At 36.1% G+C, this 20,000-nt stretch overlaps 3 protein-coding genes across 3 annotated transcripts; all 3 read left to right on the plus strand.

Moving 5' to 3' along the window:
- Window positions 1–1,045: 1,045 nt before the first annotated feature.
- LOC126912648 (pancreatic lipase-related protein 2-like) lies at window positions 1,046–1,963 on the plus strand (the record flags this gene model as incomplete). The annotated part of the gene is made up of 3 exons (XM_050705706.1): window positions 1,046–1,232; window positions 1,317–1,656; window positions 1,841–1,963. Coding segments are annotated over 3 exons (573 nt in total), but the record flags the coding sequence as incomplete, so codon positions are not given.
- Window positions 1,964–5,041: 3,078 nt separating this feature from the next.
- On the plus strand, window positions 5,042–6,915 carry LOC118265369 (pancreatic lipase-related protein 2-like). Its single transcript, XM_050705757.1, has 6 exons — window positions 5,042–5,136; window positions 5,334–5,379; window positions 5,464–5,609; window positions 5,797–6,054; window positions 6,136–6,475; window positions 6,721–6,915. The coding sequence occupies exons 1-6, from the start codon at window positions 5,100–5,102 to the stop codon at window positions 6,764–6,766; spliced, it is 873 nt and encodes a 290-aa protein (XP_050561714.1). The 5' UTR covers window positions 5,042–5,099; the 3' UTR covers window positions 6,767–6,915.
- A 4,113-nt stretch (window positions 6,916–11,028) lies between these two features.
- On the plus strand, window positions 11,029–19,657 carry LOC118265452 (putative endothelial lipase). The gene is made up of 6 exons (XM_035578326.2): window positions 11,029–11,125; window positions 11,866–11,905; window positions 16,510–16,643; window positions 17,146–17,403; window positions 18,906–19,248; window positions 19,543–19,657. The coding sequence occupies exons 1-6, from the start codon at window positions 11,089–11,091 to the stop codon at window positions 19,592–19,594; spliced, it is 864 nt and encodes a 287-aa protein (XP_035434219.2). The 5' UTR covers window positions 11,029–11,088; the 3' UTR covers window positions 19,595–19,657.
- Window positions 19,658–20,000: the final 343 nt, after the last annotated feature.

Genomic DNA, 20,000 nt, shown 5'->3' on the forward strand with positions numbered 1-20,000 from the left:
GTATGTTATTGAGGATACACCATTGTCTCGTAAAAATAACCGCCGCTACGAAGCCATTGTCGCAGTGGACAAAATGCAACCGTGGCTTCATTTTAATAGAGATCTAGAAAGTAGTTGCGATGAAAATAACTCTGATAGTGACCAGCCATAGAATAATCATAAAAATTCATTTTACTTATATGTGATCATACGATTCTCAGTCTTAAAATTACACCAATCGCATTAGTGTAAGTACTATATTGTATCAAAGGTATAATTTAAATAATTACTATGTGCAAAATTAACTAAACAATTATCTCAAAAATCATTATAAATATGATAAGTATCAAATAAAAATAATATATATATTTGTGATTCATATAATTAATATTATATATAATTACGATCAGTATTGTATAATGTCAATATAATAAAGTATTATATTATGCAATTAATTATTGTATTTTCTAAACCAATTAATGAGTGTACTTTAAATGTGAATGAAATGTATATGTAATAATAAATAAATAAAAATGGATCAGTATAAAATAAGTATCACAAGATTAGGATTATTAAGGTTCCTATTTCTTTACTTTATCTACTATTTCGCGAAGGGACTCGCTCGTTACAGGAAGGCCGAGCTGTAAGCCTAATATTTAATTAACGTCAATATTTGTAACATTTTAAAGAATAATTAATACTCACCTGATTAAATGCTATGAAATTAGACATTACTTTTATCTGAGATCAAACGGATGTGACGTCATGTGATACTTATTTCTTACCTAATACCAAGCATTTAAAATCAAAACATACATAATTATACCTAATTATAAATATTTGTTATTTTGTTGTTTATTAATAATGTTGTTATAGTTGTAATAATTTAATAGTGAATAATAATTAAGATAGTCGGTTGATCTTGCGAGTTAAAATAATCAAGTGTACGAGTCGGGTGCGGGCAGTCAGTTTTTGGCCGTTACCACGGAAGGAAGTTTATTTGTGAAAATAAGTGTAATAAAGTGTTTGCTTGAAGAATTGTTGGATTTAATTTCTACAATCCCTAACCCTGAAACTATTACCCTATACTATAGTAGCTGAACATTTGGCTAATTTCATCACTTGGTTGGAATATGAAGCCAGATTGATCAGAAGCACATTGCATTTGGTTGGTTTCGATCTTGGCGCTCACATAGTTGGCCAGACTGGTCGACGGCTGGACCAAGGATTTGGCAGAATTGGAAGAATCACAGGTAACACTTATATCCTCATTCTTTCATGTAAAGTAGAACAAATTTCCCTTGACTTTTTGGTAAATATTTGGTCTTCTTTTATAGGTTTGGATCCATCTGCAAGTCGATGGGGCAGCAATTCCGGAAGATTAGCTGACACTGATGCTTTGTATGTTGAAGTTATCCACACTGACATCACAGGACCTACCGCTAATGGTATTGGAACTCCTATTGGTGATATCAACTTCTTCGTCAACGGCGGTAGCAACCAACCAGGCTGCTTAACCCATATCTGCAGCCATAACCGTGCCTTCGAAGTCTTTGCAGCGTCTATGGTCAACAGTGGACTTGTCGGATACCCATGCAGCTCAGACCTACAAAACACTCTAAACAGATGTAGAGGAGACCCGTTGCACATGGGTGGATTACTTCTTTCTAAAACTGGGTATGTGTTTTTACTAGGGTACAATTTTTTATTGGTCATAAAAGTGTATGACATTTTTATGTTGAGTTATAAAAAGCTTAGAAATCTAAAGAGAAACTTAAATTTAATTCACTGCGAGGCAAATGACCAAATCACATGATATTTCTTAAAAAAATATTAACATTTATTTTTCTTTTTATTTCAGATCTAAAAAATACCGCGTGAACACAGAGAGGAGATGGCCTTTTTAGGAATCTAAAACTATGATACTGACTTATACATATTTAAATATTAATATGACATAATTATACTATTTTTACTCATGCAATTTTATTTCTTTTATTCTACACTCTCTCCCTGTCCCTGGGTCTAAAACAAAAGTTCTATTTAACTATAAAATATTCAACATCTGGTATGATAATGATATAATGGATTTAAGTGAAATGTGAAAAAATAATAGATGAAATAACAGTAATTCCTTTGGTTGGTTATGGGTCGACATTTATTATAAAAATACACGATGAATTAAATAATAATTTTATAAAAGATGCAGTACAACTTATAAATACTCACACGTTAATTGGACGTGATTGTGATGTTGACTTTTTATTCACACTCAAAGTTTTTTATTCTAATATTACATGAGTTGATCTGATGAAAAGTTATGTTGTTGTGTAACAAAAAGTTATTTAAATGTTAGAAATACAATTCTATACCGTCTTTAATGATTAAATCTGAAGAATTATATTGTATAGTAATAAATATGGTTAGGATAATATAAAATATTACTCCTAGTACCCTGGCTTACAAGAGTTGCAGCGGTTTTGGCAGGTTGTGGCGGGCTTGCCCGTCAATCCCATTGTTCCAGTATGCATAAATATAAATTAGTATCAAATAACATTGCATACATACTTTCCATTCTAGATTTCCATAATAATACTTACTGCTCTATATGAGGAGTTACTCTTAATCACTAATTTTCACATAATTTTATCATCAGTAATTAAAATAAAAAAATAATATTTTTGTGAAAACATCACAAAAATTGTTTAAAAAATGAGCAAGTGATAAAAAACTTACTTTATATGTAGTTAAAGAAAAGTCAGTGGTGGGGTTATCTTACAATCTTTTCTTCATGCATAATTTATCATGATGACGACTATGTAGTAATTTAAAAAAAATCACATTGTAGGCGTGTTTTTCCTCATCTTTTTTTGAATGGTATCGCAGTGGTTTTGTTTCATATAATCTATTGATAAAACCTGAACATAATGGTGCAATAAAGCAATTTTTAGCAAGCAAGTTATGATATTGCTAATGTTGTTATTCCTTGACTACGGGGCCATTAAATACTAGGGGATTATTGCTACTGATATTATGTAGTTAATAGAGTAAAAGTCTGTCAATATGTTTCCATAAGTTTTGGGAATCTATAATGAAATAAAAACACTCAATTAAAAAGTCTTTACAAATTATTACACACAAAACGGAACGCAAATAAACATAAAAATCACGGATAATTATTAAGTCTACTGGAGCAAGCTGTGCGACATAGCAGCGTCTGCGCACGCTGCTCATGATGAAGAGTTCCTCTGTAACTCGAAACTAGTAGAGTTTTTCTCCATTAATTTACGTGTGTAAGCTGTAATTTTTAGTTAAAAAAGTAAATTTTGTAAAATGCTTAAAATTACTAAAATGCTAAGCTTCTACTTTAAGATTTTTTTTTTTAATTAAGGTATGCAAAATCTGTGTTTCGGATATTTCTTAGACATTGCGAGAAAACATGGGTAATATCGCACTCAAAATTATCACATTTCAAATAATAAGTGACGATGTAGTACGCCTGTCCATAAAGCTGCAGATACACATGCTGGAAAGTATCACGAGATATTGCTATTTTTGAGCAAATGCTATCAAGCAGCACTTGTGGATTGGGCTTTGTAATATTTGAAAATAGCATGTAGCTAGTTAGTAAATGGATCAGCTGTAGATTTTTACGCATGCTACCTGCGGTGCCCGTAAAAGGGGGTACGGTTTAAGCGTGTCCAATTGTAATTAAAATTACTTAAAATTAACACGCCTATTGCTGGCAAATTCATTTCGGGTTTGTTTTACCTGCACTGTTTTATTTTTACTACAATAATATAATATTTTAACAAATAATATAAGTGGGCGTGCATATTTCTTCCTTCTTTACTCTTGGAAATATTAATATTTTTATCTAAAATATTTTTTCACATTTTCTTAAAAGTAATTGATTAAAACCGAACGTCATTGATATGCTAATATCGTTCAATGTTCAGTTTTCAAGTTAATCGCAATAACGTGACGTCACAACAAGACTTATCATGGCAATGGTTTATAGTTTTCCTTAAACATTTTATTTTCAATAATTTATTAATTACCTATTTAACGGTCCTTGTAAGAATTTTCTTGTGTAATTTTCATATAACAACCATGATATATACTGACGTATATAATTACAATAAATAAAATATATTTTTTTCCTCAAAAATATTTTGAGAAGATACTGTTTTTAAAGTTTTGTAACTTTCAGTGATTAATTAGTATTACCAGCTGTTAACCGACACGGTAGTTGACAACTAGTCAAATTCAACATCGAAATGATAAACGACACTTTTCTATGAATTTTGTATCAGATTGCAACTTGTGAAGTCATGAAAAATCTAATGATTTCTTAAAAAAAAATGTACAAAAAACTTTTTTGTCTAAATAATAATGTATATTGTTAAATTTATTTTTTACTTTTTTTTTGGGATAAGATATAAAATTGTTGTTTTTTTTCCTAAATAAATAATAAATAAAATAAAAAAACAAACTCGGACACCACACATTCTACCTTCTAAAACCTTCATTACTTATGAAAGCCAGGATCTACAGTAAATACAACCATGAAACCAATGAAAGACTGAAGTCCGTCGCAACCCAGGAATGTAACTGACTTATTTTTAATTGACAAAAACTACCCAATTGTTAAACTGAATGGAAATAAATATGAAAGTACTAGAAAACCCGGCGAATTCCGTTTCGCCACCAATTATTATTTTTCTGTTTTCCTGCTTAACTCTTAAATTTTTCCTACTTTTTTTTTTGCTATAAATCTCGCGGTGCACGAGACCCTTCAAATGTCATACGTCGTTATAGCATCAGGAAGGAAAACCCGACTTATTTTTATACAATAGAAAAGTAATATATTAAAAATGGTTGCTACGTAAACATTCTTAATTACCTTTACTTATCCATTTGAGGAAAAAGTTGCTTAAACTCAAGATCAGTACTCAAAATTTTTATACAAGCAATCTTAGTTTGATAACGGTTTTATCAATTTTTCAGAGGCAAAACGAACTTTAATTATCGCGTAAATTATACTATCTGATAGAAAGATGACAATAAAAGCCAGTGATTTTTTCAAATCACAATCAGTTTAGTAACGATCAAGGAAGATGTTGAAACTAGCCATCGTTCTTGCTGCTTTGGCAGGTGAGTTCTATATTACGAAATTCTATTAATTTACATGTCTTGCTCTATTCAGCTTTTTATTTCATAGCAACGTCACGCTTTTTATCCCCGAAGAGGTGCACACTATGGCACGTATTACCACTGTGCAATGTACATCCACTTTTCACAATTTATTTTGTAAGTCAAATAACTTTAATACCTTTATTATAATTTTCCAGTAATCCGGGCAGACGATGTATCGAACACCTATCACCTGTATACATTGTAAGTACAAACCTATGATGAAAAAAAAATTCAAAGGTTGACAAAAAATATGAATAATTATACATATATATTTTTTTTTTTTAGGGAAAACCACTATGAGCCTGAGGTTATGGACCCCACGGTGCCCTTTTCAAGATACTCTAATTTCAAAATAACGGACAACACTGTTATCCTGGTCCATGGACACCAAGGCAGCTTGCACTCTGAGTTCAACAATCTTGTCAAAGATGGTAAGCTGTTTACTTTTAGACGCATAAGATATTTTACAATTTTATCTACAAAGTGGTGGAAGAAATTTTCCATAATTTAAGTTTACGCTTCCTCTTTCAAATGGGTGATTCTATGATTCATATCTGGATTATTTTCCAAAATTTGGTCAAAATAACTCTTTTTTTAATCTAAACTTTTTATTTTTAGCTATTTTATTCCATCAAGAACCTCATAACGTTATCGTGGTTGACTGGAGCAGAGAGGCTGGTCAAGGATATACTGCCGCAAGACAGTCTGTGCCATTGGTAGCTCATCATTTAGCTAATTTCATATCCTGGCTAGAAACTGAAGCCAGATTGATCAGGAGCACATTACATTTGGTTGGTTTCAATCTTGGAGCTCACATAGTTGGTCAAGCTGGTCGACGACTGGACCAAGGATTGGGCAGAGTTGGAAGAATCACTGGTAAATTACGTCTTACCAGTAAAAATTAGCTTCTCTTTAAAATTACTAAAAATGTATGATTAATTATTCTGTATTTTTCAGGTTTGGACCCAGCTGCAAGCAGATGGGGCAGTGATTCCGGAAGATTGGCCGACTCTGATGCCATGTACGTCGAAGTTATCCACACAGATATCACAGGACCTGGCTCGAATGGTATTGGAACCGCAATTGGAGACATCAACTTCTTCGTCAACGGCGGTAGCAACCAACCAGGCTGCATCGGTCATGTCTGCAACCACAACCGCGCCTATGAGGTCTTTGCGGCATCTATGAGCAACAGTGGACTAGTCGGATACCCCTGCAGTTCAGACTTGCAAAATACTCTCAACAGGTGCAGAGGAGACCCATTGCATATGGGTGGTTTAGTTCTGTCCAAAACAGGGTACGTATATTTGAACTGGTTGGATGCAACAAGCATTAAGATATTGCTGATAATGCTGACAATTGATGATGACTATGAACAGATCTATAGCTCAAATTAATTTCATTACTTATCTAGTAATAATTAACCACAAATTACTTGAATTACCATTAATACCGGCTGATCGCGTTGATCCATGTTTTAGACGGAAAAAAATATAGAAATATTTGGTTCAGTTATTTTAACTGAATGTTTTTCTTTTTCAGGTCCAAAAAATACCGTGTCAATACAAGTGGAAGGTGGCCCTATTAATGAAATTGATATACGGTTTGAAAAACAACCTGTATGCGGAAAATACACGATAAACAATTAAATCTACCCTTTTGGCTTGATCTTACTGGAGACTTAAATTGTGTACTTAAATCATTATAATTGGATTATACTAATTACTCATTACAAAACGTTCTTTTTTTCTATTTTCTTAACATTTCCCTATCTAAATTTTTTATAGAAATATTTTATTCGGCTTTACTTTTACTATTTATTAAGTTTAAATTATTGGAAACGAGTGGTACGCATGGTATCAATACAACTTCACCTGCTTCACGACTCCGAATTTATGATATAACTTTAAAGTGTCATTACTTAAGAGGTCTTAAGTTCCTAAGCAACATAATGGAAATGCTCACTTTGATGATATTACGAGTCCAGGTGCAGAAAGAAAGGGTGATGATACTCTACCGAATAACATATTTTCGTTCTAGAACTGTATTTACAGACAGTATATCAGTTTCTGCTACATCTTTTTCAACTCTCTAAGTCGAAGTTAAAGTCAAATCATTTATTCCAATTAAACCATAAATGGGTACTTTGAAAATGTCAACGAATAAATAATAAATACTGGTCTGTCGCTCTGTCCGCCAATGAAGCTAGGTGCTCTTTATTAAGGTTCCTAGAACCATTTTTCGAATGAAACGAATCAAAAGTGGAAAAAATTGTTTCCTCCCCCCCCCCTAACTTTTAAAATAAAGGAGAGAGAGATACCTGAGACTCTTAACTTAATCTGTTACACACAACAATGTAATATCTTAAGTCATGTCACATTACATCTTAAGTCGAGACATATTACATTATTGCACTAGATGTAATTGCGCCTGATAGAAGAATACGAGCAACTATTGAGATCCAGTCTAGCAAATCACAACTAAAAAAAGCACAGGCTCAGGCAAGCATATTATTGCTATTTACATATACATTTTTCTCTCGATCTGATTTGAATAATTATTTTTGCGTTCGATAAGTATCTACTGCATTGGTTGAAGAAAGCTATGACCAATAGGTGCCGAGCAGCAAGTGAAACTGCGTAGGAGTTGCTAGTGATCTCAAAATTTTCCCGTTTGGAGTCTGGGAATATGACAATATATATTTGTATTAAATAAGTATGCAACCTCATTTGCACTCAACTGAGTGCAAGAAGAAAGTAGAGTAATTTACTATTTATACGATGAATTTCAGTATTGTATTTCAAAACATAATCATTAATCATTGCATACGTCAGTCAAGTGATAAATTATTTTATCTTATTTTCATACTAACTTGTATGTAGGTAGTGTATATTATATTATATGTATATTCTAGCAAATATAGATTTTCCCTGATTTACTGCTATTCTCTTGAATTTTTTCCTGAATTTTCTTTGCTATATACCTCGCGAAGCCCGAGACCTTTCCAACGAATGCAAAACCGGACCGTGGAAATCGCTTCGTGCATTCTGGAGTGAGGTCATCGGTTCGTGCGTCAGGAAGGAAAATCCGACTTATTTTTATATTAAAGAAGATAAAATATGAAATTGCGATGTATCACATCGTTGTGTTTTCTACGTGCATTCGTCACTATTATACGGTAAAGCAAACATACTGTGGGTAAAATTGTTTTGTTTTCTTTTTTGGCAGAGGAATATCATCAAATGACCTACTCCCGGCCTGGGTAAAGTGTACCACTGCAATTAAACGAACATGATCGTCAGGAACCAGGATTTATATTAATATTACAATTGAGCCATGCATGCAAGACTGCCTCGTTGGTCGAATGGTCGCAAGTGCGACTGCCGAACAAGGGGTCTCGGGTTCGATTTCCGTACAGTCACTTACAGTAAGGTGAAAATTGTATTTTGAGTATTTGGTTCGTCTAAAAGACTGGCACAGGGTGTACTTTTTCATGGATAGCATATAAATCACTGTAACTTAAAAACTGTAGGACCTAGAATTGTTGTTATATTTTTCTGATAACAGTTGGAACCTTGCCGATCATCTGGTGCCTTTTGGACGTCGACTTCAGGGATACCCTGTATGTTTTATTTGGACACCGTTTATATAGATCAAAAGGCGAGATATATTATTATTGATGTGCATTACGTATTGTTATTTAATTTTTTATCTAAGTACTTTTTCTGGTTATTAGATAACTGATATGCGAAAAAAGTGCCGCGAGTGTTAAAAAAAGTAATCGTAATCACGCTACTATTTACAATAAAGTTATACCTAACTGACTGATAAGTGATCATTTATTTCGGTAATTCTTTTTTCCGATATGAGACTGCAGCACCTTTTATCACCGAGAATGAAAAGAATGCACAAAAATCATGTTTTACAATTCGTTTTATTATTTTCACATGTGTAAGTATGTAAAAATAATAATAATAATAAAATAATAATAAACCTGATATAGTGGTGATAGATCGGCAAGCGCGCCGCGCGATGATAGTCGATATCACCATTCCTCATGACGAGAACCTCGTGAAAGCTGAAAAAGATAAACAAATAAAATATCTTGACTTGGCTCACGAGGTTGTCGACATGTGGAGTGTGGATTCGGCTATCATTGTGCCGATAGTCGTGTCGGCCAACGGATTAATACCCAACAGCCTCGACAATCACCTTAGGAGGCTGGGGTTGGGCGGATGGATCAAGGGCCTGATGCAGAAGGCAGTACTCCTCGAAACGGCACGTATTGTGAGGAGGTTTCTGTCTCTGGAGCCCTAACCACCGGTAGCTTGGACCATGTTCCCGCTACTGGTCGGCTCCTACTTTTATATTTTTAAATATTATTTTATATTGTATGTTTTAAATATTATTTAAAAATGTAAATTTAGAGAATTTTAAATAAATATGGAGAGTATAATAATAAGTCCACAAAGCAACTAGAGTCGAGCTGTTAGACTGTGGCGACTACACGGACCTGACTCCCTGGAGGCCTAGGTTTTCAACTCTGGTGACTAGTCGGAAAAGCCTCTCCCGTCTCATTCTTGCCTAATTGACTATTTTGAGTGGAGATTCACAAGAGTGGACTTGCTTCCAACTCTACCACTTGGGGGAAGGATGAATCTCAGTAAGATGCTAGTAGGGGTCTTGACCGTACTTCCAGGATAGCTCTGATAGCCGTTGGATGACTCTCATTCTCCAAGCAGCTCAAAGTATGTTGCCTCCGTGTCGCTACATGCTAGCGACCGTTTCCGGGAGCACATTAATCAAGTTTGCTAGTCACCCCCAGCTTGTTTATCCGTATCTATCAATATCGGTCAGGGGCATGGGCCATAGTATCTCATAGTTAACTGGTTGAAAAACCATTCCATAGTCATCCACTTTTATCATATCTCACAATAGTCGTACATCAATCAGGGATTGTCCTTCCGTAGTGCATACAGGAATAATTGCTAGGTGCCGTCCCATTTCACTAAGATTAAAATTGTTCAACGGGCCTTTGCGAGTTGGCTTCGGCTCCTCGAACACATTCCAAAGGTCCCGAGACCCTATGATCTCGTGAAAGGAAAACAACAAACATGTAAATAATATACAGGGTGACTTGTTATGCGACGTAGTGATAGAACAACTAATTTCCTACAAAATAAGCCTTGAGGCCCCTGGTCTGAAAGTGGCTAGTTTCCTCCCGAGAGGAATACGTCGAATTACAAGTGGCCCTAGGTTAGGTTAGGTTACACTTAAACCGAATATGCGTCTTATTTCTTCATTCAAAAATCAAACCAATATTTTTTATTAATTGATGTTTTTGTAGTCATTTCGGAAATGTTTAACCGAAACCATAAAAACTAGCCATTTTCAGACCAGAGACCTCAGGGCTAATTTTGTAGCAAATTAGCTGTTATAATCACCTCCCGAAAGGAATACGAATTACAAGTGACCCTGTCTGTATAACATACCTTTTTCCAAACTTAATAAAATGGGGAAACTGAGTAGGTATGGATCATTTCTAATCAAATTGAATTTATAATGAATTAATAAATTAAAAAAATATTCCTAGGTATATTATTGTATTTCGATAGTGGGTACATTATACATATAACAATGAAAAACATAATATTTATAGAATATCCTTGCACACTGATAAATATTACGATAATACTATTTACGTTCGGCAAATTCTGAAATGACTTTTGATGATCAGTCAAGATCAAAGTTGCAATATTATCTGATCTAGGCAATCGGGAACTTTATCAGCTGTTAATTGTCATTGTCATTGTCATAAAATCAGTTGATAATAATCAGATAAGTTATAGATGCATATAAAAACAAACGAATTTGCACATTTTGTATACTGAGGACAGTTCATCACGCAACATGTTGAAGTTCTGCATTTTTTTGGCTGCAGTAGCAGGTAAGACAATTATTTTGCGATATGAGTTGATATGTATCATATGTATACTGTGAAAATTTTTACGTGAATTAAAACGTGATTCTTAGAATCATAATATCTCAAAAAGATCGATTCCTGGAAAAGAATTAAAATCTTGAATTATTTATTTTAAACCCAAAATAACTTTATGATCTGTGGAAACTTTTATTCCTACCTTTAGGAACAATAATATTTTACAGTAGTTTACCATCTAGGAGGGTCTTCATTTCTACCAAAATATGGCCGTTTTCCAAATTTGTATTACCTCAACTTCCAAGCATAAACTAACATCATCTGGTGCCTATTGGACGTCGATTTCATATCGACGTAAAGCTTATTCTTATACAGTGTATTATATATATTATACAGTGTATAAGAATAAGCTTTAGTTAGGAGTATGAAATATAATTTATTATAAGACTGTGGTATAGAATAATAAGAGTAAGATGTAATGAAAAGTTGATTATTCACTATATCAAAATGATAACCGAAAATTAGAGTAATGATTGCAAGACAATTTAATCGGGAGATAAGGTGTCATATTAGGAAATGAATACCTATGTCCCCATTAAATATACATATTTTTAATTGCTTATGACGTTCGTATGTGCACGGTAAAATTTTCCAATGTGAATGTCAAAAAATGTGCGAATATTCATTACGTCACTAGTAGGTTCTATATTTTCTTATACTTTAATATGGAATTATATTATTGTTTTCAGTATGCTATGGACAAGACATTAAGTATACCCTTTACACAAAGTAAGTACTTACCTAATACCTATTGCTTATTTATTTTTTTATTTTTTGATAATTCGGTATTTGATTATATGCGCCATTTTTTTATATAAAGTTATGTGGGCCAGTTTATACCTTTCTAGGGTTCCGTAAAGAAATGGCAAAAAACAGAACCCTTATAGATTCGTCATGTCTGTCTGTCCGTCCGTCCGTATGTCACAGCTATTAAATTTATTTCCGAAACTATTGAAACTTTGTAGATTGATGTATTCTCGTAATCGTTATTCCAATTACATAGTGTTTGTATGATCGACAAAGTTATATTAGCGTTTTTTGAAAATGTATTATTTCCTAAAAACTAATAATGATATCTCGTTCAAACCAATTTTTGTTGACAGTTTCCATCGAAATCTACAACATATATATTTTTTAGCTTTCTCACTCTCTTATTGTAAAAGTTAGAGGGACACTCATTTTTCCCATTTGGAAGCGTCTATCCTTCAAACAAATGATTTTGACGAAAAAGAGTTTTAGGAACCTTAATGTTTTTTTTACCCTATCCGTGATGGGTATGACGGATAGGTTCACTGAAAAAAAAAACTAATTTTTATATTTATTATTTTTTATCCGACATTCGAATAGCGGTTACCAGAGTACATTAACCAACAAAGTTTCAACTATATAGGCCCAATAGTTTCGGAAATAAATGGCAGTGACATACGGACCGACGGACAGACATGACAAAGGGAATTGACTTGTATGGAACTTTGGCTATTTTTAAACAAGCACTTCAGCTAATAATATATGTTTGATTTATTAGTTCATATCAGTAAGAATGAAGATACAAACTTAGTTTTGTATCAAGATTTATATTTAGATATTTTTTTACATTTTATTGAAACTGGTTATGCATGAAATAAAACATTTATTTCTATTAAAATGCGTTATTAATCCGATTCATATGTAATTAAAATATGGCCAAGGAACTCGGCAGGTGGTATAATAATTTTCTGGTACCTTGCCCAGCTCAAAAACCAAATAATAGTCATTATATGTGAACAGCAACCTACTGTTCTACGACCCACCATTAGGCCAGTGCAGATACCTCTAATAAAGGTAAAAAGTAAAAGAAATTTATAGTAGAATGAAACCTATTGGAAATGGAAGAGAATATGCTAAAAATGGAAAAAAATAAAAATTCCACTCCATCCGAGTTCGGGAAGTGGGGGTTTTAGTAGGAGTAAAAATCGGTTTATCACAATTTTCGGCGAAACTACAAGTCTACTACTACTACTTTTTGTTTATATTACCTCAAAAATTTGTGGAAAATTAAAAAAACTACGATTTCGGTTTTTTATTCTTATCTTTGCTTATTTAACTTTTTGGCAAAAATAAGAATAAAAACCCGAAATTGTGGTTCAAAACCTATCTGCACTGGCCTACATGCAATTACAGCAATATTGTTTTATAGTTGCCCTCCTTTCAGTGTTATTTTCATATCAAAATATGTTTTCCTACTAATGTGTCTATTTTGTATTTTCCCCCGCAATAAACTGCTGTTGCAACACTCACAATGCAAAAGAACAAAGCGAATAATATCTGTCATTTTGACGAAAAATACAACAGATTGACAGCAGATTGCAGCACTAAAGTCAAATTCAAAGCCAACTACTGAGACTTACAAAGACTTGGTCTTATCATAATAAATACCAATAAAAAACGATTTTTTTATAGTGCTAATTTGTACAAAGTTCAGCATCAGATATTTACAAAAATATAAATAAAATTATTGGTAAATTACATTTTTGTTGAGTAGCCTGTTTAAAAATAGCCAGCTTTGGACAATCTCCTTTATAAGGGTTCCGTTTTTACCATTTGGCTATGGAGCCCTAAAAATGTGGTCACGGTAGTAGAAAATGTGATAAAGCGTAGTCTGATAACAAGAGTGGTTGGTTGTAATTTCAAAAAAAATGAAATATAAAAACACAACAGTTTTTTTACCTTCTGTTTTCATCATCAGTTTTAACCTGATTTATAGGCAATCAGCGTGTAGCAAAATAGCCATATTCATACATCAAGAAGCACTGAAGAATACAGGTTGAATAGAATCTCTACACAAAGTTTTAGCTTAAAATACGTTTAAAATAATTGGTACCAAATACTTCGTGTCGCATGGTTCTTGATTTTAAATCATCGTACAAACGTATCTCAACACTACAGGGGTCACCCGCTAATTAAGAAACATTTCTTCTGTAAATCTGATCGCCTTTTTTTTTTTTTTTTTTTTTTTTTTGAGGTGGGAAAATCATCCAATGACTTCTCCCGCCTTGGGTGAGGCGGGAGGGAGTGTCGGACTCTGGTCGGGCGGCGAGCTACCCTTGCTCGCCGTCCGCAGACCCGCACTTACGGTGGCCGGAGATCGTCACGCGATCCCCGACGCCCGGAGTGTCTTCTGCGGCGGCTGGGGCGTGAGGAGGATCGTTCCCTCACGCGCTCCGCCTCCTCCTTAGCTAGCATGACTGCTTCGCAGAAGGAGACGGCGTCCCATTCCCTCTCGCTCCGCATCATGGCCTGAACCAAAACCGGACGCGAGAGGTCACCGTCGCCGATCACATCCCTAAGGACACGGCGGTGCTCAGCCCATGCAGGGCACACCGCTACTGTATGCTCCACCGTGTCCTCCGGGTGATCCACGCAATGCCGACACCCGGGCGTTTCCTCCCGCCGAATCCGAAACAGGAACCTACCGAAACTACCGTGTCCGGTAAGCACCTGCGTCAGGCGGTAGGTGAGGACGCCGTGACGCCTCTCTAGCCACTCCTCAAAGAGGGGACTTACCGCTGCTATGACAGCGAGCCCAGCCCTCGGTTGCGATAGTCGTTGCTTCCATTCCGCCATGAGATCGCGCCGGAGCTCATCCCGCCACGCACTAATCTGGCGCGGCAGTGGACTTTCGCCCCGGCGATGCGCCTCCGCACGTAAGCTATATACGTGCGCGAGCACTTTCGCCTCCAGATCCCACGGCGGTGATCCCGCAAGGAGGTTAGCTGCCTCCCCGGAGATCGTGCGGTATCCACGGATCATCCGAATGGCCATGACCCTCTGGGATGAAACTAGCGCACGAGCTGGTCGTCGCCGTAGATTTGGCGCCCACACCGGGGCCCCATAGAGGGCCATGGACCGCACAATCCCCACGTACAACCTCCGGCAGGAGGCGTTTGGTCCACCAAGGTTGGGTAGGAGCCGCTTTAGGGCAGCCCCCGTCCGTTCCAACTTGGGAGCCAAACGTCGGAAATGTTCCTCGAATTTCCACCGACTGTCGAGGACGAGTCCCAGGTACTTCATCGTCACCTCGACGCCGATGGAAACCCCTCCTGCCATGATCTGGAACCCACCCGGAGGTGGCGCATTCCCGCGGCCATAAAAGCACATGGCCTCGGACTTATGAAGCGCCACCTCGAGTCCCAGCTGCCGGATCCTTTCAACGACTATCGCAACCGCTCTCATCATCAGGTCGGCCGCCGCCTGGTGCGACCTCCCGTGTGCTAGTACCAGCGTATCGTCAGCGTAGCAAACCACGCTGACGCCGCTCGGGAGGTCGGTGCGCAGCACCCAGTCGTAGCCTATGTTCCACAGGAGCGGTCCCAGGACCGATCCCTGTGGAACACCGCGCGACATCTCTCGCCGGTTCCACTCACCTCGGTGACCGGGGTAGATGACGGATCTGTCCGTCAGATAAGCCTCGACCATACGACGGAGAGAGGTAGGCACCCGATGATATCGTAGTGCCTCCAAAATGCAGCTCCAGGGCAGAGAGTTAAAGGCGTTGGCGATGTCCAAAGACACCGCCACTACGACTCTACCCCTGGACACTGCAGACCCCGTCGTAAGGTCCCTCACGCGCATGATGGCGTCCACCGTGGAGCGCCCTCTGCGGAAGCCAAACTGGCCGTCCGCGAGGTCCGGCCCTGTTCCCGTCAGGTGCGCGACGAGGCGGTTTGAAATTATTCTTTCAAATAGTTTTCCCACCTCGTCGAGTAGCACGATGGGCCGGTACGCGGACGGAGAGTCCGCAGGGCGCCCTGGCTTCTTCACGAGGACCAGTTTACCCGCCTTCCATGATAGCGGGAACTGGCCCCTCTCCAAACATGCGCTGAAAAGACCAATTAGTCGAGGCCTGAGAGTCTCCGAAGCCAGGACCCACGCCTTGCCAGGCAATCCGTCGGGTCCCGGGGCGGTGTTCTTGGCGCCCATCCGGCGCACCGCCACTCTCAGCTCTGCCTCGGTCACTTCTGGTGGTGTGTCGTCGTCGTCGTCGCTGTGGCCCGCATCGGGCACCGCAGGGGGCGGAGTCATGCACGGAGGGATGTAGCCCCTCTGGATCGCCTAGTACCTGTATCTACCTAATTTTGATGTTAGGTTACTGGAATTTTACGTATTTGAAAAAAATTCTTAACTTCATTCCAATTTCAAAAACCCTTCCCATATCGTTTGTTACGTTGTTTAGAAACCGTGCTCAATTGCTCATGATATGTATACCCCCTTTTTGTTACACCACACGGTGTAATAGGTATAAATAATTTTGAAACGATAATTAATTATATGATATTATTCTTGTTGTTTGCAAGGGACAAAGGACCCATTGATATGTCTGGATCTGGCGAGTTGATCAAAGAGTTTGGTAAAAAGGACAATACTATATTCTTAATACACGGATACTTTGATAATTCAGCACAACAGTTCCTAGACTTCGTCCGACCCGGTAAGTATAAAAATACGATTCGCCAAGAATTTACATCGTTACATAACAGTAGGTACATCTCCTGTAAGTTTGTTGTGTTTTGGAAATGTCCGTTCTGTTCTATACGAGATTATACTCTCATAACAACTCAACCTGTGTAACGTATACAAATGATACAATTGTAGAAAACTGCCATTTGTATGCATCGATGCCGAACTTAAAAACATAATAAATTCTTTTAGATAGGAACTACCTTTACATTTATGCAAAACGTTATTAATAACTACTAATATACTTGCAAGCGTAAATACTTAAAATTATTAGCTCCGTAACAAAATGTTACATTAATAAATGTATATAAACAAGCAATAAACTGTCATGATAACTTTGAGTTCGTTTTATATCTAACTTTTTGTATCATTTGTATTATAATATATGCTACTTCCTTATTTCATCTCAAAAAATGTTTGTGGTCATTGTATTTTATAATCATTGTAATTTTATAATCGATGTCATTTTTCAGTAATTTTGAAAGATTTCAAAAAAAAAATTAACGTTATTGAAGTTAACTGGAAACCATTGGCTGAAGAAAGTTATACAATAGCAAGTGGAAATGCCGGTATTGTTGCTGTCAACATGACCAACTTTATACGGTGGTTAGATTTAGATAAAGATGTAAAGTTAGAAAACTTTCACTTGGTTGGGTTTGACCTTGGAGCACACGTTGCTGGTATAGCCGGAAGAAACTTTAACTCCAATAATAAAGTTGGTAGAATCACCGGTAAGTTTTGATTAACACAACTGTTACTTCTTTTGACTGCCTCATTGTTCAAACACTAGCCAACGGAACTACGGAGCTTAGAGTTGAGTGTCGCATCACAATGTGACTGGAATAGAATCTTTAATTTTATAAGAAAGCATACAGTATGGAGATCACTCATATGACTCAAATGAAACCACAAGTATTACTAGTCCAAAGAAGCAACAACTAAATATTTCAAGGAAAACCTAAAATTTAAAAATTGCAATTTTCAAACAAACTAAATAATTTAATTAATCAAGTATTAAATTCTGAATGAACAGCTCCATATTCCTTGATCACAGAAGAGACGTAATGTTGTGGGTTGTCTAGGAATGTTACGAACATGCGGCGCGGTTGTTGCAATGCCGTACGGTATTTGTAAAGAGTGTTCAAATTAGCTCAAAGAGAAAAATGCCTATTTCGCTCATTTTTTGTATGTCAGCCAAGATGATAACAAATATGTGGTTTAAATTAAGTCATAAGAGGTTTCCCCATACAGTATATGTTGTTTTTAAGTACATATTATGTGTAGTCGCACGAATATAATTTTAACATCATAAATGAATTTATCACAATTTACATTTTGTAAGCTTATTCTTGATTTCATTCTTAATTTGTATTATAGTAATTTTTAACTCAAATACCGCTCAAGTTATTGAAAGAGTATCTCATCATTCACGGTGTACATAATATGATTATGTAGGGTGTACCTACATATATATCTTTAACTGACTGAGCTGAAATTTTGTTAACACGTTTAGTTTACATAACCATAAATACCAATCTGCGTAAAAGCTTGTAGCTATTTATACATATTTATAACTTTGTTTTTTCATATGTTCGTGTTTGTAATAAGCATAAGGACACAGCAATAAAAAACGAATCTGAAAAACATCCTAGAATATTGTTCCGTTTACACACTCAAAAATAGTACGCGGATTTTAACTAAACTATTATAATTATACTACTGATCAGACTTTGAGATTGTAATATATGACAACTGAGACAAAAAACTACGTATACAGGTTGTAACAAAATACCCATATACATCAAGAAGCACTGAAGAATATAGGTTGAATAAATCTCTACATAAAGTTTCAGCTTAAAATACGTTTAAAAAAATGGTACCAAATACTAGGTGTCGCAAGGTTCTTGATTTTATAAATCATACAAACGTGTCACAACGCTACAGGGGTCACTCGCTAATTACGAAACATTTCTTCTGTAAATCTGATCGCCTAGTCTACCTAATTTTAATTCGCATGAAAAAATAATTAAAAATAATTTTAAAAAATTCCACGAAAACATGAGTTTGAAAAACCCTTCCCGTATCGTTTGTTATGTTATCTAGAAACCGTGCACTTAATATGTATACCCCCTTTTTGTTACACCGTGTATAAAGTCGTTATTCTAAGTTACTACCAAAAGTTAGTATTGATTAAAATATTTTGGGTATTAATCTGTATTAATATTTCATTTAGGTTTGAACCCAACTGGACGTCATTGGGGTCCAGGGACACAACGCTTAAGAGACACTGATGCCACATACGTAGAGGTGATTCATACGGACACATTCGGCGCCCTTTCCAATGGTATCGAAGATCCTATTGGCCACGTAAACTTCTACCCCAATGGAGGAAGAAATCAACCAGGCTGCGTCTTCCACTCCTGTTGTCATGCTCGTTCTTTCGAGCTCTTCGCAGCATCAATAAATGAAGACAATCGCCTAAGGGGAAATCAATGTTCCTCCATGACACAGATGAATCTTAATTTATGTCGTGGTGTTACTCTCCAGTTAGGTGGCACTGACCTATCAAAGACAGGGTATGTCTAATAATTTAGCTTAACTAGATTACGCTTAAAGATAATGGAATAGTTTTGTTTTCGATATAAGTGATTTTTAATGGTAATTAATGATAATATATTTTATTTCATTTTATTAATAAAGTATCATACATCAAAAAAGACAGTAAATCCTGTTAGATGCTATCCAACTAATACATTTTCCATGGTTGGTCAAGCGATCTCGGGTTCAATTCCCGACAAACTACTGTGAAAATTGAGCAAGTAAAGTTTATATGATATGGGATGTATAATAATAATAATATTATTTTTCAGTACACGGGGAATCTACAGGATCAACACGACAAGAAGATATCCGTTCTACTAAAACTTAATGATTAAAGATCAATAAAATATTTGTTTAATAAATGATTATTTCTGCATGCTTAAACTTCTTTTATAATTGTCAACTAACTATAATATTGATAACTCTAAACAAACAACAACAACTAACTATAATATATAATATAATATATATTGTAGGAGCTTGTTAGAGGATATGTATTATATACAAGTAATATGACTGCTAAGCTGGTCAAGTGGTCACAAGTGCGACTGCCGGACAAGGGGTCTTGGGTTCGATTCCCGGGTCGGGCAAAGTATTACTGGTTTTTTTTTGGTTTTTCGAAAATTTCTCAGTAGAAGTACGGAGTATGGAATTGTGTCCAGTACCTATATGGCAATAGGCTCATCCGCAATTACATGGGACTTTAACATAAATGATGAAAAAGTGG

Source organism: Spodoptera frugiperda, chromosome 28 (assembly GCF_023101765.2).
Source record: "Spodoptera frugiperda isolate SF20-4 chromosome 28, AGI-APGP_CSIRO_Sfru_2.0, whole genome shotgun sequence".
Taxonomy (NCBI): domain Eukaryota; kingdom Metazoa; phylum Arthropoda; class Insecta; order Lepidoptera; family Noctuidae; genus Spodoptera; species Spodoptera frugiperda.

Excerpts from the sequence above, each read along its gene's own strand:
- LOC118265369 (XM_050705757.1), top strand. The coding sequence starts at position 5,100 with ATGTTGAAACTAGCCATCGTTCTTGCTGCTTTGGCAG. Across the intron at positions 5,137-5,333 it reads CGTTCTTGCTGCTTTGGCAG|TAATCCGGGCAGACGATGTA; the intron begins GTGAGTTCTATA and ends ATAATTTTCCAG. Across the intron at positions 5,380-5,463 it reads ACCTATCACCTGTATACATT|GGAAAACCACTATGAGCCTG; the intron begins GTAAGTACAAAC and ends TTTTTTTTTTAG.
- LOC118265452 (XM_035578326.2), top strand. The coding sequence starts at position 11,089 with ATGTTGAAGTTCTGCATTTTTTTGGCTGCAGTAGCAG. Across the intron at positions 11,126-11,865 it reads TTTTTTGGCTGCAGTAGCAG|TATGCTATGGACAAGACATT; the intron begins GTAAGACAATTA and ends TATTGTTTTCAG. Across the intron at positions 19,249-19,542 it reads ACTGACCTATCAAAGACAGG|TACACGGGGAATCTACAGGA; the intron begins GTATGTCTAATA and ends ATTATTTTTCAG.